The sequence below is a fragment of the Triturus cristatus genome, chromosome 4_1 (genome assembly GCF_964204655.1).
Source record: "Triturus cristatus chromosome 4_1, aTriCri1.1, whole genome shotgun sequence".
NCBI lineage: Eukaryota > Metazoa > Chordata > Amphibia > Caudata > Salamandridae > Triturus > Triturus cristatus.
Genome location: NC_140585.1, coordinates 326,973,053 through 326,999,500, shown reverse-complemented (window position 1 = coordinate 326,999,500; position 26,448 = coordinate 326,973,053). Strand labels below are relative to the sequence as shown.

General features: G+C 41.9%; 1 protein-coding gene across 2 annotated transcripts in view; it reads right to left on the bottom strand.

The window, feature by feature from the left end:
* Positions 1 to 26,448, bottom strand: part of LOC146854882 (sodium- and chloride-dependent GABA transporter 1-like) — a 510,325-nt gene that overhangs the window by 64,951 nt on the left and 418,926 nt on the right. For both annotated transcript variants that reach the window (XM_085652291.1, XM_085652290.1), the window contains 2 exons: positions 25,383 to 25,495; positions 14,959 to 15,090 (listed from right to left, as the gene is read on the bottom strand). In XM_085652291.1, the coding sequence (XP_085508417.1) occupies positions 14,959 to 15,090; positions 25,383 to 25,495 (245 nt within the window). The remainder of the gene's footprint in view (positions 1 to 14,958; positions 15,091 to 25,382; positions 25,496 to 26,448) is intronic.

The window sequence follows — 26,448 nt, the reverse complement described above, 5'->3', positions numbered from 1 at the left end:
CTCCTCAATGAGGACCTCCTGCTCCTTTTCTGAAAACTTGTGTTTTCTCTTTCTTTTTTCTGCATCTTTGCCCTGCTGGTTTTGTTTGGGATCCATTGCTGGTTGCTGTCTCCAGGAAAGCCCCCTCACACTCCACAAGCAGCCTCTGGGTGTGGCTCAGGTGAGCAGGTGCAGGCAATCACTACAGTTTCCTGTTTGTGATGTCATCAGCCTGCACCAGGCTTGCAGATTCCCGTTTTAGCGATTTCTTAATTAGCGAATTTCGCTATTAAGAAATCGCAATACGGGATTCTGCGAATTATTTGCGATTTTTAAGTAATCGCAAATGATTAGCGATTTATTTTATACATCCCGTTTAGCGAATCTGAATTTGCGAATCGCAAAATCTCGCAAATTAGGATTCGCTAAAGGGGAGTTTGATACATATGCCCCATTGTCATTTACAACGCCATTAATTGATTAACCCCTTCAGTGCCCATGACGAGATGGTCTCGTCATGGGCCGCGGTTGCGCTGTGCCCATGACGAGACCATCTCGTCATGAACTCCGCCCGCTAATAAAAAGCCCGGCACAGGGCGGGGAAAGGGCGGGGCACAGAAGGGGTTAATGCTTCACGAAGGGAAAAAAAACAATAACATTTTCAATGTCAATAGCTCAAAACAATGTCATTGCGAGACCTATTGCATTGTAAATGCTTGTTTTGCAATGCTTCTAGATATGGGTGTTTCTCCTCATTCAGTGTTTTTTTAAATTTGTAAAACTTTGAGTAGACAGAAATGGGGTAACTGCTTGCTCTCGCAAAGTGTAACTTGACACATCTAGAAGACGTATACATGAAATTAATCCAGATTATTAGCCGAAAGAATTGGTTGCGCTGCTGCATTTTATTGCATGCTGTTAAGCAAAATTTATGGGCTTTTTGATCCGATGTCTCTCGGACTAGCTGATTACACAGGTCTTTCAACCTCACAGCTTTTTTCCATCAAGCGTTTGCATTTTCCTTTTAATACATGCCCCCCTAAAGCATGATCATCTACCTAAATTCTCCCTAAAATCTTCAGCATATGGTTCATTTTTGCGTCCCTTGTGATGGAGCAAGGACTCGTAGAAAAGAGACTTGCTCGGAAGCAATCCTCTCATTTAACCCCCTAACATGGTATTAATTACGTATTGTGTAAAACTAATACAAACCACATAAACAAATGAGGGTTAAAGAAGCTTACATATGTGTTTACAAATGTGAGTAACTGAAACTAATTTCTAAAATGGCTGCAAACGGGAAATCTTTATTGCACATGCATCTACGTAGTAAGACGAGCTGTCGCTTGGAGGGAAATTCTTGCGCATGAGCAGAAGAAACTAATATGGAGTCTTGAAGACTCACATGCATGGTACCTGCTTAGCTGAAACATAATCGAGCTGTTTTACTAATGCTAATGTGGGGAAAGTATTAATAAATAAAGGGGGTTAGAGTACAGATGGGTGGCATACAGTGAAACCATTTATTTTTTAAAGTAACATCTGTCTTTCTGAATCTATCACTAGTGCACTTTTGGGCCTCTTGGGTATGTCCGAAGTGAGCCGAGACATGTGGGTTTTGCGCATAACAGCTGAGAAACAGCCCGAAAGAATGACGAGTAGGTTAAGAAGAGGACAAGGTCAGAGTCTGCCTGAAGCCTGGGAACCGGCAGTGAAGAACTTGAATGAATAAGACTATATGTTCTAATAAATACATTTTTGCAAATGTAATGTGAATGTGGGTGGGAAAATAAAATATGAATAAAAATTAAGGGGATGGGTTTGTTAACAAAGAGCTAACTGAAAAGAGTGATATGTAAGCACGGTGTGATAATCTTCCTCCCTTGCCTGACCAATCAGAATTAGCATTTTTACGATATTGAAACTTTAGTAGGTGGAACATTAAGGACGAAAGGTATAACTGAGGTAGTTTTAGTTAGTTAATTAGCAGAGCTAGGGATGCTGTCTGAGAGAGACGTCAATGCTGAGATGCTGATGAAGAATCGAATGCTGAGCCTGATATCCTAAATTATTAGGATTAGAAAGAAGGTCGCGGACGAACCTCGAGGAGGAAGAGAGTGTCAGAGAGGGGTGCGATGCAGTCGTTGGTATTTCTAGAGAGGTCATCTATCCTGTCCTGATTCCTGTCCTGAAGCCTTTGTCGCCTGATCTAGCCCAGGGGACCTTTACCAGCCCTTTGGCCAGGGGGTTGGTCTTCACACCATCCTAGGTAATTATAAACTCGTGAATTTGCAGATGTTCTTTTCTCTCTGTCCTCTCCTTTCTGAGCATAAGTCATTGCAAAAGTACAAAATATGTGTTTGATGATTGATTAATTGAATCTTCTCTCCATGAGGTGACGGTGACTGTACTGTACTTTGAAGTGGTTCACATGCTATTAATTTAGATAAAGTTTTAAACTGTTCCTGAGTCTGTAGTTATTTCATTCTAATAAGAGATTAATTTATATCATTTCACCATCAACTAGTTCAACTAATGGTCCTTTGACCAATAGTAAAGAACTTTTTGATCAATGAAAGATTAGTTAGGAATAAAAGGTGACTAATTTTGAATTTAAAAAAACATAAACTTTGACTCCAGCGGTTTTTACCCAACTGTGTGTTTTTATGGGCCCAGGTGAGTATATGGTATTGGAGTATCTGTTGTTGGTACGCCACTGAATCAGTTTTCTGGTAGCAGAGTTATGGTTATTATTGACTAGTTTGGTGATGAGTATTAATTATTGATTATTGGTTTATGTTTAACAAAAAGAGTTAGTGTCTTGTTTTATGTTGTCTGGAAAATTCCCGGGGAATGAATAGCAGTTGGTGACAGAAGCCACACTGCAGTGAGGTTACTGGTCTGTTGGAATAGCACTGAGAAGCTATGCAGGACTGGCAGTGTTAAATTAGGGACTATTTTGTATAAACATCGAGTGTGAATGGTAGCTAAAAGGTTTGCTGGTGAAACTTTGGTCTTATATCACCTAGTAAGGGTAACACTGAAGGAGTAACAGGTTCTCTTGAGCTTCAATAAAGGGTAAACAGAGGTTTTTACTTGCAGTGGAAGAGGAGCAATTCTGAGACTCCAGAGCAAGTTGGAAATCTATCCTTTGTTTAGCGGAACAGGCAGAGTAGCGAATGTTTTCATGTTGTTACTAACAAACTTCAATTAAGAGAAGAAAAGTAAAAAAATAAGTGATCGTATAACCTCGTGAAGGGAGGGTCAGTTGCCGGAGTTGCACTGACGTCACAGAGAGCCACGCTGGGATAGGCTGAAACAGAGGGCGTATAACAGAAGCAGATTGTAAAGGAGGGGTCAGTAGTAAGGAGCAGAATTGACAACATTGAAAGCGCCGCACTGGCATTGGTCAGACCACGAGTGTGAGCCGGAATCCGATTGGGTGATTGACTAGAAGCTGCTTTAGGATTGGTTGACGAACATTTGTATGTTTGATTCTGATTTGCCTTTTGGTGTGAGTCGCCTGACAGAAAAGCTTGAGGGTTTGCAGATTATTGTTTCCTACATCGAGCATCCAGAATGTATGGAGAAAAGAGAAAAATGTCATTAATAAAGAAAATTAAGAATTTCTTTAAGAAAGATAAGCCTGTGTTGACTAGAGAGGGAATTCCTATTCCGCCACCAAAAACACCTGCTTCATTTATGATGATGGAAAGAGGATATCATACTTGTGTGTGGTTGGAGAATTGGATAGAATATACGAAGGAGGTGATGGTGTTCTAGCTTTCCCTGAAAATGGTACGTTTAATAGGAGAATTCTTCAGAATTTGAGGATGAGGATGAGGATGAATGATTTGGATCCAAGACCTAGGTTAACACAGTATGAGGCTTTGGAAGAATGGGAGACTGAGTCATATGAACGAGAGAAAAACAGGAGTGGGAGATATATGGGACCTTTTCCTCGATATTTAAGTGAGTCACATGAAGGTCAGATGAAGCAATGGAGAAGAGCAATGGTATCAGAAGGTTTATATCCAGTGTTAATGGCTGAGGAACAGTCACGGGGCAAGTGTAAGGAGAAAACAAAACATATGAAAGTGACAGGATATGGTGAGTCAGATGATGAATTATTGGAGGACATTTTAACTAAAATCCCTCCACCGTACCAAGAAGGACCCAGTAGAGTCACCACGAGTGCACCAGTAATGGGAATACCCTTAATTCCACAAATTTTACATGATACATCGGTTAATAGAGTGCTTCAAGACAGAGAAAAAGAAGCATTAAGTGAAAATAGAGAGGAACTAATAGAGAAAATAGGCCAATTAAGTTTAAACTCTGAAGCATTGACAGTGCTAGTTACTATAGGTCCTGTTATTCCATTATATGGAGATAAAAAAAGTTACCCAAAGCCACAGGCTCTAACAACTCCCTTGAGTAATCCTAGAAAAGAGATTGTAATATCTGATGATCAAGTCCGTGAGTGCGATTCAGTAATTTCATTAAAAGTTCTACCGATAAGAGAATCGGTAAATGAAACGCCAAAAAGAGTTACACCCAGTAGTTCAAAAGAAAGAAGGTCTGTGGTACCCTCAGGAACCAGAAGTTCAACAGTAGTAACTCCAGAATATTTGGAGAGATGGGCACAGGGAATAGAAAAACAAAGCTCACCCCCAAAGATTTTAGATATTTACAAATTGAAAGTAGAATTGGAAGAAATGATAGCTGGAAATGTGGGAATAGAAAGATTGAACCATTACAATGAGGAAGAGTTGTTGTTTATAAGTAGGAGTATAACCAGAAATGCAAAATTGCTTCATGAGAAATTGACAGAGCTTGCTTCAGAGATGGTAATAGATATAGGGAGATCTAAAGTGCTACAGAAACCATATCGAGTGGAGTTTATGGATAAAGATTTAGAAAATATGAATGTGTCCAGTAAGAAACTACAGGTAAAGGAGTTGATGAATATTTTACAAAAGTGGGGAGACATTGACAAGTGGAGGATTAGGTGGACAAGAAAGAAGGAGGAAGCACAGGCGAAGGAAGCGTCCTCTACATATTTGTTAAAAGAATCAGAAAAGGTAGAAAGATTGTGTCCCATGAGAGATGTACCCGGTGGTGGATATGTTCATGTTCCCTGGAGCAGACAGGAAATTTTGTCATTTACGAATGATTTCCCTAGATTAAGAGAGAAACCAGTTGAATGGTATAAACAAGTTGAAAGATTTGTGAAAGTTTCAAAGGTTTTGCTAAAGGATTTGGATGGTTTGTTTGACATAGTGGTACATACTGATTTATGGACGGAGTGTAAAATTACAGTTGATTAGCCAAGTGAGGAGTATCTAAGGGACTCTAAAACAGGAGCACCCTCAGATGAGGTGATGAAGAAATATAATCAAGTAATTACTTTTCTGAAAGGGAAAATCCCTCCCAAAGAAACAGATTGGGTAAAGATAAATAGAACAACTCAAGAGCCGAATGAGTCTGTACATGCGCATTATGAGCGACTGCTACAGGTGTTTAAGCAGAATAGTGGCTTTGAGAACATTGGAGATAAGGATATGGGACATTTTGTGTATCGGTTTGTGTATGGTCTGAAACCAGAGATTAGTCAGATGATTCAGCAGCACATGTTGTGTTGGCAGGGAAAACCGATAAATTATGGTCTGAAGTACGCAAAATATTGTGGGGATTATATTGAGGCAAGGCATAGAAAGCTAAAAGAGAAAATGATGTGGGCACAAGTGAAATTGGCAGAACAACAGGAACTTAAGTTGATTAGCCAGACTGATGGTCAGATGAAAGAACAGAATCAGAGTGATCATGCGATGAATGGTGGTAAATCAAGAGGACGAATGAATAGAGAGGATGCGAAGAAGAAGTTTCCTTGTCATACGTGCAGAAAGCTTGGACATTGGAAGAACAAGTGTAAGAGTATTCTGAATAATAATGGGACAAACCAAAATTTGAATCCACAGACGCAGAATGAAGTGCTTATGAATCAGCCGCAGCAGGTAGTTAATACACAGTGTCAGGTGCCACCAGCTCCTATGCCAAATTTTGTGAACCAGCCAAAGTACAGTGCGGACGCCGGATTTCAAGGAGGAAGTGGTAACAAAAATTCTGTGGTTTCACAATATCTTTTACAAAATATTGATGATGAAAATAGTTATCTGCAATGACGGTGCCTGAGAGGGGAGGAAGAGGAGTGTGTACTTGACGCATCCTTACCGGTAGATCAGTCAGGTCCATTTGTAGATGGGAAAGTGGAAGGCAATGATATCACTTTTCTGTTGGATACTGGTGCTACTAGTTCTACTGTGAGAACAGCAGACATCCCAAACCTACCCCTCTCGGGAGATTCAATCCAAGTTGTCGGAGTGTCAAATCAACAAATTAGAACCCCAATCACAGAACCAATGGAAGTGCACATATGACATTTTAAAGACATGCATAGATTCGTAGTTTGTGATTCTAGTCCAGTAAATCTATTAGGAAGGGATCTGTTGTGTAAAATGGATTGCACAATCTATTGCACACCGGATGGTGTTGCTTTTCAAACCCCTGATGAAGATATTGTATATAAAATAATGCTTGCTAAACAAGGTGCAGAGGTAGATGAAATGTATTCTTTAATGACAATAAGTGATTTACCAGAAGAACTGAAAACAACCGTGAACCCAGAAGTATGGGATTTCACAGGATAAGAAATAGGGTTAATGTCAAATGTAGACCCAGTGAAGGTGACAGTAAAAGAAGGTGCAGCTTATCCCAACACCAGACAATGCAAAATGAGTCCAGAGGTGAAAGCAGGAGTGGCTTTAGAAATTGACTGAATGATTAAACAGGGCATTTTAAAAGAAATAATGAGTAGTTCTTGTAATTGGCCCATAATAGGACTTAAAAGGCCTAGCGGAAAATACAGAATAGTACAGGATTTGAGAAAGATCAATAAAATAGTAGTGCCTTGTTGTCCCATAGTGCCAAATCCAGCAGTGATTCTATAACAGATACCCTGGAATGCACGTTGGTTTACAAGTAATTGATTTGTTCCAAGCATTTTTCTCTATTCCTTTGCACCCAGACAGTCAGTATCTTTTTGCCTTTAAGTTCGAAGACCATATCTTGGCATGGTGCCGAGTTCCTTAAGGGTATACAGAGTGACCCTCAAGTTTTAATCAAATACTGAAAAAGTGTCTAGAGAAGTTAGTTATGCCCAGAAATTCAGTCCTAGTACAATACATCGACGATTTACTAGTGGCATCAAAATCACGATAAGATTGTGTTACTGATTCAAATGCGTTGCTGAACCATTTGGCTAATGGAGAACAAAGGTGTCTCCAGAGAAATTGCAATTTTGTCGAACAGAAGTCAGATATTTGGGCCACAAAATAGAAAGGGGAGTGAGAAAGGTGACACCTGAGAGAATTAAGATAATACAACAAATGCAGTTACCACAGATGCAAAGGGAGATAAGAATGTTTCTTGGTGTGGTTGGGTACTGTCGGCAGTGGATTGTTGGGTTCTCCCTGTTGGCAAACCCATTGATTCAGATGACATGGAAAAAGAGCAAAAGATCCGATTGTTTGGAACAATGAAAGTGTGGAAGCCTTTGTGAAATTGCAAAATTGTCTGTGTGAGGTCCCTGCTTTAGGCATGCCTGATTATACGAAATAATTTCCACTGTTCTGTTGCGAGAGAGAGAGTTGTGTGCTTTTAGTCTTGACCCAGAGGCATGGACTAAACCGACGTCCAGCAGCATATTTTTCTGCTACCTTGGATCCTGTGGCTTCAGCTTTACCTGGCTGCTTAAAAGCAGTAGCTGCTACCTGTATGAGTCTGGAGCAAAGTGAGTCAATCGTGATGGGACATCCAGTTAAGGTTTATGTCCCTCATTCAGTGGAGATTCTTTTAACAAGAACTAGAACACAGCATCTTACCCCTAGTCGGATGACTAAGTATGAAAGAGTAATTCTTGGAGCAGAAAATGTGACAGTGATTAGATGTACAATGGTAAATCCTGCCACATTAATACCAGATCCACGTTGTGAAGAAGTGAAGGATACAGTAGATCATGATTGCTTGGATGTGACTGAGATGTGTACTTAGCCCCGCCCTGATATAAAAGAGGAGCCCCTGAAAGAGCCAGATCATTAACTATTTGTAGATGGCTCATGTTTGAGAATGGAGGAAGGAGGACTCAGTGCAGTGTACGCTGTATGCAAGATATCTGGGATTGTTGAAGTATCCTGTTTACCGGGAGTCAAGTCTGCACAAGTAGCCCAATTGGTGGCCTTAACAAAGGCATGCAAAATTGGGAAAAATTTGAGAAAAATCATATTTACGGACAGTCAATATGGTTTCGGGGTTGTGCATGACTTTGGCCAGTTATGGATGTAGAGGGGATTTCTGACTTCTTCAGGATCCCCTATAAGAAATGGCAAACATGTGAAAGAATTGTTGGAAGCAATACAATTGCCAAAAGAAGTAGCAGTGGTCAAGTGTGCTGCACACCAGTCAGGAAATGACTATGTGGCGGCAGGTAACCGATATGCTGACCAGATTGCCCAATATTGTGCGAGAAATAATATGGCATTGAACGGAAAAATTGTAACAAGTGAAATCAGTTGCCAACTTATGTTGTTTTCAGCGTTAGAAACATGGGATGAGGTGAGACAGTTGCAGGATGGATTGGAGGTAAGCGAAAAGGAAAATTGGATAAAATCAGGTTGTGAAAGAAGGGCAGAGGATGATGTATGGGTATATACTGATGCCAGACCAGTCATGCCAGACTGCTTGCTCTCTCAAATGGCAAGAATGTATCACGGAGACACACATGTAGGTAGGGATGCCATGATCAGACGATTTAGACAAAATTGGTGCAACCCAAGATTTAGGGTAGTCGCAGAGAGTCTTTGCCAGAGATGCTTAATTTGTCAAAAGCAGAACCCAGGCAGGAAGACAGTAGTCAGTTGGAGAAAAATTGGAAAGGCAGAAGGACCAATCACCAGACTAAAGCTTGATTTCATTGAGTTACCCCCAAGCAACGGAATGAAGTACATTCTTATCATAGTGTGTTTGTTTTCACGATGGGTGGAGGCATACCCCACTAGGAGAAACAACAGTCTTACAGTTGCTAAGTTACTGTTGAGAGAGTTGATTCCTCGTTTTGGTTTTCCAGTTACTTTAGAATCAGATAGAGGACCTCATTTTAATAATGAAATAATTTGATTGATCTGTGAAGCATTCAAAATTGAACAAAAACTGCACTGTGCATACCGCCCAGAGGCTTCTGGCGTGATTGAGCAATTAAACGGCACAATCAAATCAATGCTAAGTAAAGTGTGTGCATCCACATCACTGAGTTGGCCAGACGTATTGCCTCTTGTGTTGATGGGACTCCAAAGTATTCCTGACAGGAAAACAGGATTAAGTCCCCATGAGATACTCATGGGAAGGGCACTGAGACAAGCATTTATTCCTGGACATAAATTGCTAAATATAACTGATGATCTGGTATTGGACTATTGCAAAGGGTTGGCTGACCTAGTGCGTTCTGTCTCTCACCAGGTTGGAGAAATCGCAGTTGCCAGGCAGCTAGCACAGGCGTATGATTTGAAGCATGGAGATTGGGTGGTAGTGAAGAAACATGCCAGAATGTCGTGCCTAGCACCCAGGTGGGATGAACCAAGTCATACTGGTCACTACAACAGCAGTGAAGTGTGCAGGTTTACCCTATTTGATTCATGCCAGTCATACTAAAAAGGTACCAGATCCAACTGAAAAAGAACAACAACTGAGAGAACCAGTTGAAACTGCTGAAGGTTGTGAAGTCGGAGAGTAATAGATTCTGAAACAATAGACGAGGAACAACCGAGCACAAGTCAGGAGGGCTGGATACCAGTGGTTGACATACCTGAGGTTGTTATTCAAACAAGAAGCAGAACCGGATTAGAAAGGCAAGAAACTAGTGAGGACCATATAGGTGCAGAAGAACACACTCAGGAAAGGTGAACAAAGCTATTCGAGATCCTGAGTAGGACCAGACAGGGAAAGAAGAACATTCTCAGGCAAAAGCAAACAAACCTATCAAAAGACCTGAGCAGGGACAGATAGGAGAAGAATAACACGTTCAGACAGAAGAAGAACAAATTGTAGTAAGACCTGAACAGGACCAGTCAGGAAAAGAAGAACAGGTTCAGGAAGAAGAAGATCAATATGAAATAAGACCCGAACTGGAACAGATAGAAGAAGAAGAACAAGTTCAGGCAGATGAAGCAACAATAACAAGACCTGAACAAGAACTGATAGAGAGTGACTCTGAAGAAGAGGAGGAACGGATTGTGCCAAAACATAACAAAAATAAAAGAGCTCTTGACAAAGACAAAGAGGGGGAAAGTGCAGTACATGTTAAAAGAGTTAGGAAAGGTGACAACTGGCCACGTGAAGTCAAAAGATTAAAATACTATATGAGAAAAACAAATGAAAAACCTGAACAAGTGAATGAGGTTACCAGTCAAACTCAGTCTAAGCTGTCGATTGTGAAAAACACTCAAAGAAGTCCAAGACTGAGAATCTTGAACAATACGTTCAAGGGTCCTGAGTGGACCTACGCAATATTAGAGGAATTTGAAAATTTGGATTTGGATGAAGAGACAGAACAAGAAGAAATAAATGCTGCACAGATTGATGAAGGAAAAGTGAGGCCTCCTTGAGAAACAAAAGTATGAATTTACAAGTAAAGAAAAGAAAAGAAGAGGAATCTTCTTAGACTAAAATGGCTAAAGAAAGGGTTACTGAAAGACCAAAATGAAATTGCACTCAGAAATGCTGTAGGGCTTGCATGTGTAGCATTTTATTAGTAGTCACAGTAAGGCTATTCCTAACAGTAGCAGTTCCTTTTCTCATGATAACAGACAAGAAGAACGATACAGATAATAATGAAAAGACAGCTACCATGAAAGGAGATAGAGCAGAATTAGAAGCAGCAGATGAGATAGATTTACATCACACAGTATCAGATAATGACACGTCTCTAAATGTCTTCACGAAGTTGTTGTTTCAGTATGTAGATACAATGGAGATTAGTGATTGTTATGTTTGTATGAAATTACCAGCTTCAGTGGCAGAAGGAGTCACATACCATAATTTACCTTCAACATATGGTATTTCATGTAGTATATTGACAAGTCTATTCTATAGAACAGGAAAACTTCAGTATTATTATTGAAACTTAGATGTAGTATTTTCAAAAATTCCTATTCAAAAGAATATGAATCCAGTGCTTAGTAGTCCAGACGTGCAGTTTATGGGTGAATTTTTCTTAACAATAAAGTCAATAAATATAGTAAAGGCGCATAAAGATAACTTAACATGTACATTACGTGAAGAAGAGAAGGTGTTTTTGAATTTAGTTGAAGAAAGGACACAGGATTTCCAAAGAAAAGCTGCTGAACAGAAAACCCATGTACCTCCATGGGCTGAGAAAGAGGGAATTTATACAGCTGGTAACGCTCATGCTGTGATGTCCCTAGACTTTGTGAAGAAAGGGAAAACCTGCCTCCATAGATTAGAGACAGAATATAATAACGTATTTATTGGTTCCAGTGAATGTGAACATATCTTCCTGATTCTGGGAGGTTGGGGACTAAAAGAGGGAACTGTTCCAGTATTTCCTGGGGTTTACTGCGTGTGTGGGAATAATGCTTACTAAAAGCTGCCTGCACGATGGTACGGAAGTTGCACTTTGGGATTATATTTCTGAAAATATACCACGTAAAAAGAATCACTGGAAGCAATGAAAACACTAATGAACTAACACGAAGAAAGAGAGCTAGTTTTTCTGAAATAATAGGTGACATATTTGGTGCATTGATACCTTCAGTGAGAGTCATTCTAAATTCACTTATAATCTGTTAATTGTCAACAGTAGTTGATCGTCTCTCGCCTGATACTGCTGGAGTTTTCTTGATGATTTATACGGAAATGGTTGCAATTAGGTCTATGGTTTTACAAAATCGACTTGAGCTTGATATATAATTGGTAAAGGAAGGTGGAGTCTGTAAAATGTTGAAAGTGTAACATTGTTGCACTTACATACCTGATAAGAGTAGGGAAATCAGAGGGTATATTAAGAATATTACAAAACTTCATGAAAATTTGAAACCACTGGAGGTTGACAGTGTATGGGAATTACTTCTTCAATAGGGACTTGGTTTTCTGATTTAGGAAAAGGTATTTTAGGTCAAATAGTTCTTCTGTTAGTTGGTATAACAATAATAGTATTAACAATAATGATATGGTGTAAATTTTGCAGAAACAAAGGGAAGGTAAGAAAATATGAAGTGAATGGAAAGTGAAAGAAAAGAAAATAGGAAGAAATTCAACTGGAGGAAATGGAAGGAAAGTTATATAAAAGGATGAGAGATTTGAAAAACAAAGATGAAATTAAGAATGAAGAGGGAGGAAAAGGAAATGAGGTAGGCTAAAGTTGGCATCTGATTGGGATGGGTAATTTTGTGATGGCTCAAAATGCCATCAGAGAGGGGATTGATGGAGCAAGGACTCGTAGAAAAGAGACTTGCTCGGAAGCAATCCTCTCATTTAACCCCCTAACATGGTATTAATTACATATTGTGTCAAACTAATACACACCACATAAAAAATGAGGGTTAGAGAAGCTTGCCTATGTGTTTACTAACGTGAGTAACTCGAACAAATTTCTAAAATGGCTGCAAAGGGGAAATCTTTATTGCGCATGCGTCAACTGCATCTACGCAGTATGACAAGCTGTCGCTTGGAGGAAAATTCTTGCGCATGAGCAGAAGATACTGATATGGAGTCTGGAAGACTCGCGTGCTTGGCACCTGCTTAGCTGAAACATATATTGAGCTATTTTACTAATGCTAATGCAGGGAAGGTACTAATAAATAAAGGGGGTTAGAGTAGAGATGGGTGGCATACAGTGAAACCATTTATTTTTTAAAGTAACATCTGTCTTTCTGACTCTATCACTAGTATGCATTTGGGCCTCTTGGGTATGTCGGAAGTGAGCCGAGACTCGTGGGTTTTGCGCATGACAACTGAGAAACAGACCGGAAGAATGATGAGAAGGTTAAAAAGAGGAGAAGGTCACAGTCTGCCTGAAGCCTGGGAACCAGCAGTGAAGAACCTGAATTAATAAGACTATATGTTCTAATAAATACATTTGTTGCAAATGTAATGTGAATGCAGGTGGGAAAATAAAATATGAATAAAAATTAAGGGGATGGGTTTCTTAACAAAGAGCTAACTGAAAAGAGTGATATGTAAGCATGGTGTGATAATCTTTCTTCCTTGCCTGACCAATCAGAATTAGTATTTTTACGATATTTAAACTTTAGTGGGTGGAACATTAAGGACGAAAGGTATAACTGAGGTAGTTTTATTTAATTAATTAGCAGAGCTAGGGATGCTGTCTGAGAGAGACGTCAATGCTGAGATGCTGATGAAGAATTGAATGCCGAGCCTGATATCCTAAATTATTAGGATTAGAAAGAAGATCGCAGAAGAATCTCGAGGAGGAAGAGAGTGTCAGAGAGGGGTGCGACACAGTCGTCGGCATTTCTAGAGAGGTCATCTATCCTGTCCTGATTCCTGTCCTGAAGCCTTTGTCACCTGATCTATCCTGGGGGACCTTTACTAGCCCTTTGGCAAGGGGGTTGGTCTTCACACCATCCTAGGTAATTATAAACTCGTGAATTTGCAGATGTTCTTTTCTCTCTGTCCTCTCCTTTCTGAGCATAAGTCATTGCAAAAGTACAAAGTATGTGTTTGATGATTGATTAATTGAATCTTCTCTCCATGAGTTGACGGTGACCGTACTGTACTTTGAAGAGGTTCACGTGCAAATAATTTAGATAAAGATTTAAACATTTCCCGAGTCTGTGGTTATTTCATTATAATAAGAGGATTCATTTATGTCATTTCACCATCAACTAGTTCAACTATTAGTCCTTCAACCAGAGGAAAGAACTTTTTGATCAGTGAAAGATTAGTTAGGAATAAAAGGTAACTAATCTTGAATTTAAAAAAAAAAAAAAAACTTTGACTCTAGCGGTTTTTACCCAACTGTGTGTGTTTATGGGCTCGGGTGAGTATATAGTATTGGGGTATCTGTTGTTGGTACGCCGCTGGATCACTTGCACCACCCTGCAAAAATTCTATGCCTTCCGATTTAAAAACAGCAGTTTTTTAGGGTTCCTCAGCTGATGGTCCATCAGTTTCTCCATTATGACTAATTTTATCATCCTTAAATCTGCTGAGCAGATTAGATGATGTTTTCGCTGGATAGACTTGGAAAAAGCTCTGTGTGAAGAGTGCAGAGAGAGAGTTCCTCATTTTGCAGTCCACAAATGTTAAACAGCTATTCACTGGAGCACCTGCTCTATTAGTGTGTCGAGCACTGACATAAAAGCTCCCCTTACATCCGATATAGGAGGGCTGCTGCCCAAGCAAATATAACCTATTGAAATTGAAATAACTAGCACATAACCTATGAACGGCAACAATGAACAGCTCCAATCCTGTTTTTTTTATAATTGCATTATAGCAGTCCTTCTATATTGTAACTGATTGTAGAAAACTATCTCAATCGAGGAACCACCAACATTAGCAATGACTGAATTTAACAATTTACTGTCTTCTTTGTTTTTTTCTCCCAGATTTCTCTGATGTCCACCAAAACCTAAAAAACTAATATAAATGGAGGGTTCCGTCACTGTGCTGACAGAATGGCTCCACGAGTTAAAAGCTCACTTCTAACATCTTCTGTGTTCCTGAAGATCACGAGTTTTGAACTATAAATTCAGCCTTTCATCTATATGAAGCCGTTGAATTGAACACAATTGAACTGGGCAATAGCAACCCTCACAGCAACAAAGGTTTGGTATGAATCACTACACAGAAAAGTTATGGTTACCTGCTCATCTGTCCTACCTGGGTGATATTGGAGAATCCAATGATGTAGGAGATGAAACACACAATCGCGATGAAGACTTTTTTCCTCCTCCTCAGTAGCTGTGGATACTCATCCATTAAGGCTGTGATGAATCCCTCCACGGTGCAAAACTGCAAAAAGAGCAAGGGAGAGACTCAGACAAGAAGCCTGAAGGATTCAGCTACTTCTCTAATTTAATCCTGGGCCCTGGTTCCAACATTGCCAGGGCCACGCTTTAATACCAGGGACTTCAGGTCCAAAATACAGCTACGTTAACAGTGATAGTTGTCACCATCTTTGGCTTACGTTATGCTTAACCTCCTCCTGAGCAAAAGGAAGAAGTGTTTTCAATCAGTCTTTCTGAGAGTAAAACTCAAAATATTTAACAGTTGCTGATGACAATTTGCTAGAGGAGGTCCGATCGGAATTCTAATAGATACTATCATTCCATTATTGTTTTTGATCCTGTATATTTTGACAATAGATGCGGTCATTATTCTCACTGTTGTACTGCATGAATATGTTTAGAAACAGCCTACAGCAGATAGATATGGGCTATTGATTAACTAAGAACACAAACACCGCCCAGAACTACAAGACATGTGGCCTGATTTATCAAAGGTGTTTGCGCCCACAAAGCCTGTGTTGCACAAAATCACAGGCTTTGTAGATGCAAAACCCACATTGGCAATGTACTAAAGAAGCATTACAAGTGACAAATGGAACTGTGACTCTCAATGCCCAAATTGTGAGTCCTGGTAATTTGTAAGGAAGAAGAGACATGAAAGGGACTCTCTTTCCTTGCGAATGGCAAGGGTATTTATCAATGGTTTGTGACTGCTATCCGATGTCCCATCACATCATGCAAAATATTTATAGTGATGTGGCCCTTGTCTTCTATGAGGCTGGGCCTGCAATATCTCCATTCTGGGCAGGCGCCTGCAGGGATGGTCATCTTCCATCTCATGCTGGCCTCCATCCCTGCATTCATAAGGATTAGCATATTGAATCCTGTCTCATTAATATACATGCGGTAAGCTTTATGTGAATGCTTCTGATTGTCTATTTTGTGCTTTTACAGATGGGCACATACGTCATAGTCCATGAATAGGATCCGGTCACATTGTAGCACTGCTGTAAAACTGCAACTGCTCTGTAACCCCATCGTAAGTAGATCAGGTCCCTTGTCTCCATGCATGAGTCGCTAGCCCGGCTCTGATATTGTCATGCCCATGTCCCTGTTCCTCTTCACAGCGTTTAGTATGAAGAGGAGGCTCTCTCCCCGTAGTCCTGCACCCATGCTTATTCAAAAATATGTATCTATACTTTTACACATACAGGAACTATCCTTCTGTAAGCCCATCAAATGTCCATCAAATGGCTTGTCCCCCAGTCACCGTCCTTAACTTGTTTCTGCGCTGAAGAATCACGGAATATGTTTGTCTCGATTGTAGGGCACTGAACTAAGATAAACTGGAATTATGTTCTTGTTATTTCTGACATTTGCAATGCTGCCATCTAGGCATCGAATAATACATTTGACACTGCTGACTGTTCCTGGGGGTCTCACTCTGAGCTGCTGTTCCTCTGTGTAGGATGAGGTTCACTCCATTGTGGATGCAACAGTGATGAACATGTCAAAGTGATGATTGCTTATATATATGGTCAAGACTGTAATAAGGAAAAGGATAAGGTGGTTCTTGCTTGATTGCTTACCAGTAATCTTCCTTACACCGAGTCCTACTATTCCTCATAGAGCATATGCACAGTCCAAAGTCGAAAAAACCTATACATTGGATAATTGAATGCAGGTGACACCATTTGTTACTGGCAAACAGTATTTTCTGCCAAGTATACAATGGAATTCATGAATGCCTGTGGCACTCAGAATGAAATAGCACAAAATGTGTGTGAGAGAGCAGGCTATTCATTTGGGAGAGACTGATGCTCCCAACATGATAGCACATACTTTTGTTGGGTTGCAGTTCAGTGAGAACAGCCTGCTCAACCCCTGGTAGCTTTCGCACAAGGAACAGGCTAATGGGTAACAGGTCCAAACAGAACCAAATAACATTAAAGTTAAACACACAACTCATTGACATTTCCTAACCAATTAAATATTAATTAGCGGAACAAGGAATATTGAAAAGAATATGTCAAAGAACTGTCCATAGTGCCAACCTGGTTGTAAAAATCACTTAGTCTAAACTTAGACACTTTGAGGTGACTTCCTGAATGAATGAAAATAGGTTTTTTTCTATATGAGAGGGCACTTTTCTTTGAAAGGTGATACTGATGTGTACCAGACTGCAGTTAGCTAGGACACAATGGGGTGTCTGGAGCCATCCATTTTTAGTCATTGATCAGGGTGATGAAAATATACACTGCAGCCCACATGTGTAATTTTTCTTCCACCATACTATTGAATTGTCTCCACTGGTTTACCATGACTTCACTAGAAAGTCAAATAAGCCAATTGGGTGTAAACAACTGTACCTTCTGCCTTTAGGGACAGAGCAGTCACACTGTGGCATTGAATGGCAGTTTCATAGTGCCGAGTCATAATGACAGACAAAAATTGTAGGCTTGGACATAGGCCAGCTGGATTAGGCAGGCAGTCCTTACTGGTTCAACAAAACATACTGGGCAGATTTACAAAGAAAATGCCACACTTTCACTGATACACCATTTCAATTTTGGAAGACATGAGAAGAAATGATCACGTTTTCAATTCTCAAGTTTAAGTAGCTCCCTGATCCCAGTCTTTTACCATTCTAGAACCTGTGCTCCTGATTGTATAAGTGGGCTACACAGGACTACAAATCCAAGAATCCAAAGATAAATGCTGGGCTGCGTAGGCTTCTTGTGCTTGCACCTGAGAAAACGGAGTGCATTGGTAGTACAACCTAGGCAAGATCTACATTTCAAATAGCATAGCAGAGTATGCTGTCATTGGGCATCACTAAGGGCCTGATTACGAGTTTGGCAGTAAGGGAAACGCCATTGAAAACGGCATTGGAAACCCCATCACCATGTTTCAATGTTGGCAGTTTTCAGAACAAAAGACCACCGGAGAATCGCCGCCACCGCCAGCCATTTACCAACCGCCTCGACGGAGGCATGAGGGAAAGCAACTAACAGAGTACAGTACAAACTACGATTCCACCATCCGAATTACAAAGTGACTTTCCGTCAAGCCAACTGTGGCAGGGAGACAGCCTGCTTCGAGTCGGCAGCAACTAAGGAAATGGGGAGCAAACTCACCCATTTCTTTCTTTTTTTCTTTAGTCTTCAACATGGAACTCTGCGTCCAGATCTCTCCTTTGTAGAAGCAACTAAGCCACACAAAAAATAACCCCACCTTCACGGAAATTCAGGTAAGTCCTTTTCTCCCTTTACTTCCATTGACTGGACTAAGCACATATGGTCCGGTCCCCAACAATAGAAAAGTGCTTGTATAATATATTTTTCCACATGTATCATGCATATGTGTAGGATTGTATGCAAACAGGGTACAATGTTCCTCAGAAACAAGGAAAAGAAAAAGGGCTAGAGAGGAAATACTGAATAGTGCGGGAAAGGGTAGTCCCGCACTTACTCTAGATTAGCACAAAGGTGCAAAAGGAGAGGGGGAGAGCGGAAGGGGGGAGTTCCACCCCGGTTCCTGGCGGCAGGGTAGGTCAAACAGCCTGGCGTGTCCTCACGCAGGACCCAATCGGTGTCCAGTATATTTTCCACCAGGACTGTTGCTAGAAATCCTAAGCGACAGGCCAGGTTACGGACCCGTGAACGTGGTACGTAGAGCACACTTAACCACATAGTGTAGATAGGTTTCCTTGATCCTGAAGAAATGCCCAGATCCTCCTGACTATAGAGGCACGAAACATGTTGATCTTTAGAGTAGAGCTACAGGACTAGACACCTTATATCTAGTACATAGCCACTCTACACCATTTTAATCAGGCAGTTTACCTCATGAATAAAAAAACTGACTAGGACTAACTGACCCGTTTTAACCCACTTTCACTCACATCTACACAAACTAGACCCCTCACCACCACTGCACCAACCGGCAGGAACAGAAGATCCCTGCTAAAGAGCCCATGTTTGGGAGTCCGTCAGGTATTGTAGCGCCGACCTGACGAGGGGCAAGCTCATATGATGAAGCATGACACCTAACTCGCTGGGTGTGTGAGAGCTCTAGTTCCACTAGGGGAGCTCCCCCTTCTCCTCTCCCCCTCTCCTTTTGCACTTTTGTGCTAATCTAGAGTCAGTGCGGGACTACCCTTTCCCGCACTATTCAGTATCTCCTCTCTAGCCCTTTTTCTTTTCCTTGTTTCTGAGGAACATTGTACCCTGTTTGCATACAGTCGCCTGGGGCTCGTACATTGGACCTCGTAAAACTAGCCCCTCTGTCCCCCCCTGTTGAAATACATATGTGTAGGATTGACATATATGGAACTATATATTATGAATTGCTGACCGCGTATTGCACAGGCATCCCCACCATCAGGGACACTGTCGGGAAGAGACTGCCAGCCCATCGGGAATATTGTAAATTGCTGGCTGGTATACTGCCAACATGGTCACGGAGTGCTGTCAGATGTTACTAGATGCAACATCATAATATGGCGGATGGGAATGCCTTCAGCGCGGTGGAGTTGTCAGTCGTGCTGCCATGGCGGGACGACAGTAAGAACTCACCGAACTCGTAATCAGTCCTAAAGTCCCAAAGTCCTTGTGTCACCTTTAAGGGGGATCAATTACTTGAGCATCTACAGAGTCATCACATCAGACTCCTCTATTGCTCCCAGCCATGTGAAGCAAACAAGCTAACTTGAGTGACTTTATTTACTTTAATGCTTGCATGGGAAATGGGGCAAATAACGACCTCGTGGACAGAAATGTCAAAGATGTATTCCATTAGCTCGGTCCTGAGGATTTCGCGCGTGGTGCTTGGCGCTTTTAGTGCCAGCGGTGGTCGGCGAGAGTCTATGTTTGATCAATGTCGATTGGCTTCGAGCTGTGTGGCTGCACTGATTTGTAAATGTGGCAATTATCTGAATTGTCAGTGTTATTATGGCAATACATTAGTATGTCTTCCTTCTATTTGCTAACTTTAGATTGATTGCACGTACTTTTAATAAACATTTGTTTTCCGTGGCGTTGCTATTTTTATAAGTTCAGTTCAGATTCCTTTAAAGTCTTCTTGAAGTGTTTGCATTGTTTGTAAAACCTGCCAGAATGGAGAACATTCCTATAGGTGTTTACCTCCTCCAACTTCTTAGGTTCATCTGTTCGTCAAACAGCTCCTAGGAAAAGAGGAGTCGAATGTCTGACGAAAAGGGGTACGCAGCTCCCGGAAGGACCATTTTGTCTCTCAGGAGGGGGAGCTAGATTGCAATACTTCCCTCCCGCATAAATCTAGAAGCTGTGGGAAAAAAACTGTTGAGCAGAAGGTGGTGAGGATAAAAAACAACCAATGACAGTTTTTCAGACTCATTTTTCAGCAAAATGAGTGAAATATAAATATAGCATTTTTAACCTATTTGGATTTTTTTAAACGTACCTTTTGTGGGGCAGTTTCCAGTAATTATGTACCACTGTCATAAGTCATTAAAATTGTTATAACTTTGCAAAGTCAAACAGTGCACACATTATGAACCTTGTCCTGTTTCAGCGGTTGGAATACAAATATTTCCCTGTCCTGATCTATTCCTAACTAAAGAACTCGGCTGACAATGTATTTTACTTGGGGCTGCAACTCTGAAAGTGAACATGTCCAACTCCTTTTCCATGTAGGTGGTTTTAAAAAGCTGCTGTGAAAAAGCTGCCGGTGCTGTTATAAAAAGCCCCCGCGCCGTTCTCTCTCTTCTCAACACATATCCCACATGCTGTGTTGTGCCTTAAGACAGCTCGGTGTCCGGCTGCACAGCTCGCCTGCATGGCTTGGAGCTGCGGATGGCCTGGGCTGCTCCGGGATGCGGTGACAGTCTCCTCTGAGCGGTGACGGTGGGCCGGGAGCGTCCTCTCCGCTGCCACCGAGCACAGGTATCTGCCTGTCAGCCTCGATTACTTCCCTCTGCTCGAATCGCTTTCTTGCGCTTGGTTGGCCTTTCAGAATAGAGTTAGGAGGGAGCCCGAGGGCACGTGGCAGGTCACGTGAGCCACACGAGAGGCGTCAGCAGCAGTTTGCATCTGTGGAGAAGGCCAGGATGAGGAGACGGTTGAATCACACGAGGGGAGAGGTGCAGAGGGCGGAGGAAGGCTGCTTCATAAAGTGTGCCCTAAAATCAGAGCAGATCCTGGTGAAGGAGTGAAGATACTGCGTGGGAAGGTGTGAACACAGCACAGGATAAATGCACTGCAAACATGCAGTAAGCTTTGCGTTGGAATATGTAAATACCGAGGTGTGTTCTGCACATTCCAGTGGAATGTGCACGAGTTACTGATGATCCATAATTAAGGCCTAGATGCTAAGTTGTGTCAAATAACTCCAGCAGTGCTCTCATTAGCTAAAAAAGCCTAGCCTGGCTATGTGTTCGCAAACTGCTCACCATTGAAAGTTTGGTGCAGGGGCATAACAGACGCCCCGCAGTGAGGGGGGCTCCCAGAGTTCCTTGTTTTGGAGGGGGCCTCCTCGCCTCCCAGAGCCATGCCATGGCATGCCTTGCAGAATGCGTGCACTGGCATGGACTAAGAAATAGGTAAACGCTTGGGAAAGTCACTCAGCTTTCCTGATCAGGCCACCTGCAGCATGGGGTGGACCCATTGAGCCCAAGAGCTAATATCTGTGCTATCTGTAAGACAACGGGCCCCTCTTCACATTATCCAGGGGGCCCGTCATTTTATGTTACGCCACTAGTTTGGTGACATCAAAGTGAAAAAGGTTGCATCAAAAACTAAATTAGAGCGATCATGTGCCAGAATTACACATAGAGGAAACACCCCTGCTACAAGGAAAAAAGTAACTGTTACAAAGACAGCTATGCAAAACAAAATCAGACGCCTGGGCAAAGTCAACTTGGCTTGAGGTCACCAAGTTGAAGTGTCCTTGAGGAGCAACAGGTCATCCAGGTTGTGAAGGAGGCGGCGGGGTGCTTGTTTCATCTGGAGGTGGAGTTGGTCATCACTGCACAGGATGACAAAGGCCAGTCATAATTTCATGGACATTTTAAATCGTGCTGAGTTCTGAAGGAATGTGGGCAGGAAACACCTCAGTGCTTCATTCTGGGAGATTGATGGGTCCTTCTAAAAGCTCACTCATTGCTCTAAGGGGCTGCAGCTGGATGATGTCGTAGTGCATCTCAAAACCCAAATTACATCATCAAAGAAAGCTGCATTACTGGATGTCTACTGTGGCTGATTGTCAGAAATGTGGATCTCGGTAAAGAGAATCGTTTTTAGGTCAAGCCTAGGCTGTGCATGTGATGCTCTGCGAGGCATGCTGTATTCAGGTATGTACTTGAAGCTCCGCCCATATTTTAATTGGCTTGTGTCATTGTCCACTGTAAACTGTGGCTTTTCATTGGTCAATCGGCTTAGTAGTCCATCCTTAGTACCGCCTTGTCTCATTTTGTAACCTCTCATGAGGACACCCCCTGCTATGTGTGTTGTTACTCAGCTGGCTTTAATTACAGCCTCTGAGCATTATTTTCTCAAATAGTTTTGTCCTGCCTGCTGTGGACAAGCTCTCTCCTAACGCTTTAAAAAATAATCTTTATGGCATGGGTGCAAACGTATTTGCAATGCAATCGGTCTCGCATTTGCAAGAGTTTAAGCTATTGGCATTGTAAATGACAATGCCTTCATTTGTCTGTTTTAAAAACAACACAAAAATAAAATGTATTGCCACTTACAATGCCAAAAGCTCAAACTCTCCTAAATATGAGACCTATTCAATTGCAAATGCTTGTTTATAAGCAAAACCGGATGCCCCCTTAAGGGAACTTGATCAATGATACTTTTGGTGCCAGGGGGTTTAGCTCACGTACAATCAGCCATTTGGTTATCTCCTACTTTCTGCTTCTCAGACGTGACTGATTTCACTTCCTCCCCCGCCGCCACCACTTCCTTGATTACTTTAATTGCAAGTTGCATATTCAATGGCCTGTAATTTGTGAGCCAATATCTTAGATGTCTTGTTACTATGTGTTTTTTAAATAAAACATTTATTTTAGCTGTAACAGTGCTTATGCAGCTTTGTTTACAACAGTGAACAGACATTTCACTATTGCAGGGTTTCTAATATCTCTGTCAGATTAGATCCTGTTTTTCTGTTTTTTTTATCCTGCCCTTTTCAGGGTGTTAAGTTCCGTGTACATGCAAATAACACGCAAAATCTTTGACCCCTGCTCTGCTCCTCTGAGTCTAGCACTTTTACTTGCCCTAATTTGTTATTGAACACTTCATGCCGGGTAAACAGCAGCCACTGTTAGTATTTTTGTGATCTTGTTGCGTGCCCATTCCATCAAGCTCACTTCATCCGCTTGGGTTACAGCCCTACATAATTTGTCTCTGATTTCTAGCTCTTGTTCTAAAACGTTGGTTGTGAGTTTGGCCTCTCACTCGGTTCCCTTGCCCATCACAACTGTGCTTCTGGGTCCTTGGCACTTACTGGAAGCCCAGTTGCCCTGCTAGGGACTGCTGGCTGCCAGTCTGATACATTAGACAGACTGACCCACCAACCTTGCTCCCTAACATGAGTGAGCAGTCATCAGCACCGCTTCTCCTTCCTCCTTGGATACTTGCTGGGCTCACACCTCTGGCGCCATCCCTTGTGGCTCTGGTGGGTCACAGGGCTCTGCTCAGCTCTGAGCTCTGCTGCACACCCAGCTCCTCACTTATGCTATGGTACTAGTCACCCTAGTAATTTGGCCGCGGCTGGGCATGCAGACACATGCCACCCGCATTGCACAACCATGTTGCTGCCCACAGCTGTTACAAGTCTCTCTAAACTTCCATGACTAGAGTACCAGGCCCATGAGGGAGTGGAGTTCTCAAATCCTCGACTCCCCTTTTGACTGTGCAACTTGCGGGAGGCACCATTGCTCAATGTCCTTGCACCAGTTTACAGGTGTTCCTTTCACTATCATCCACCAATGATCTGTTCATGTAAGGAAGGCACAGGTGGCACGTTTATCCAGTCAATGGGCATATAGTAGGCACAACACAATTCAGACATTGTCATCCATTAGGGAGCTATCTAGATGTATTAGCTCGTATTTGGTTATGAATTATGTAAATGCACTATGGTGGTGGTTGATGGCAGCCATGTTCTCCTACCTTTGCCATGGGCAGATTCATTATTTACATTTTACTTAAAACCAGTTATTTTTCCATTTTTTCCATTTCCATTTTTTAGAAGAAAGTATTTTTAAATTCTCCCTTTCAATCATTCATGGTCCACTGTTATCCCCTATCCTTTCAGAGCCCATGATGCGCTCAATAGTAACTGCCACTATCATTTCCAGAATTGACTATGGGAATGCCCTCTATCTTGGCCTACCGAAAACCCTTACTAATAGGCTTCAGATTCTAATGAATGATGCTGCCCGACTGATTTTTAGACTCCCTAGGAGGTCTAGAGCCACTCCTCTACTACAAAACCTACATTGGCTTCCAATAAAAGAGAGAGTGGAATTCAAGAGTCTGTGTATAGCCCATAAGGTCATCTACGGTAAGGCTCCGGCCTATATCAAGGAGCGCCTACAACTGTACTGCCCGACGAGATCACTTCGGTCCTCGGACCTGCAGTTGTTGACTTGCTCTCGGTACAGGCTAGTGACGAAGGGAGGCAGAGCCTTCTCGGTATTGGTTTCCCAGCTGTGAAACAACTTGCCTGGAGGGCTACGTGAGGAAGGAAACCTCTTAAAATTTCGAAAGAGCCTGAAAACGCTACTGTTCAGGAGAAGCCTGAGCATGGCTTAATCCAATGCGATCTTTTGTTCTGACCTGTTGTGTTATTGTCCTATTCCATCTTTCCGGGCGCTTAGAGGCCTGCAGGTGATTAGGCGCGGTATAAAATTAAAATAACAATAACAATAACAATAACAATAACAATAACTGTGGTCAAGCTTTATATCACAGTTTTATTGGTGTAATATTAGGAGGAGTAAATTGTCTTTCTTGATACTTTCATGTTACTGTTACTGCACAGAGTAGTTTGCCATTATTTACTGTCATTGTTTTTTCATCGATTTCAAAAGATCATGCAACATGCAGCAGTCACGGTAAACTTTTTATTTCAGCAAACTTCAGTTGCACTATATAAGTAAACCAACACATTGTATCATTTAAGTCCCAGCCTATCGTGCTATTCCCATAACCACAAGTTGTAACAAAAGCATGGCAACTGATACAATCTATTTCTTGTGGGGGGAGCCATTCCATTAAATCATGGTGGGTCCAAACTTTCTCTTACCTGGCTGTCGAGGCCCAACATCATCAGCATGGAGAAGAAGAGAATTGACCATAGAGAGGACATCGGAAGCTGTGTGACTGCTTGAGGGTAGGCAAGGAACGCCAGTCCTGGACCTAGCCAATGAAAAAGCATTGTCAGTTGCGCTATTTGCTGGATCTCAGGTGCAGTATTCACAGGTGCCTGGAAGATGAAAATCAAGCAGCGGCTCAGTGACTCTTGCGATGATTAACATAGTCACATGGAAGCAGACGGCTCCTTTGTGTGTGCTCCATTCTGCCTGGATATAATTCCCAATAGGAACCGCGTCAAGCGCAGTGATGAATGGATAAGGTATTCTGAATGTTTACCAGACAATTATGGCAACAGCTGCTGGCGGGCGCCTGCGGGAATCCATTGCCTGTTGCCGCCTTGCATGGCATTTCAAGGATGCATGGGCCCACTTAGCCGATATTTCCCCAAGGAAAAGTACTCAACCCCATACTGCTTGCATACTCAGTGACTTCCTCTATTTATTTACTTGGCAGGCTGCAAAGGAAAATAATCAAGCGAGCATCACACGCCTCTGATTTATACCAGCCTGGCCTTTTCTGATTGGTTCACTAAACATATTTGCTCTAGATCCATCCATTCCCAGTGAACCTTTATACAGCCCTGTGGATGATGTTTGGAAACTCTCCTTGCAAGCTATGCCTTTTGACAAAGGATAAACCTGGCTCTCCCCATATCCAAAGTTCTATAAGGGCTGAGTTTTGAACCGTAACAGAAGGCACACAAGGACCCTCTCAGCAGTGTTCTGCTATGTGCTCCTACGATGGGAAATCAGAAACCTCCTGTAAACAACTGGTGAGATCAGCTGAAAAGACTACAAGAACGCGCTAGGAGTGAGCAGTGTTTCAAAGTTATGTCCACCGCAGCCGGGGGAATTCTTCATCCATTATTTCTGCAGCTCCCGAGTAGGGAGTGGGGAGTCATTTCCAGATTTTCAGGATAACTAGTAACTAGTTAAACTTTAGCTGCTTGGATTCTATGCACGGTTACCTCAGTTTGACAGCCTGAAAATCTGGCG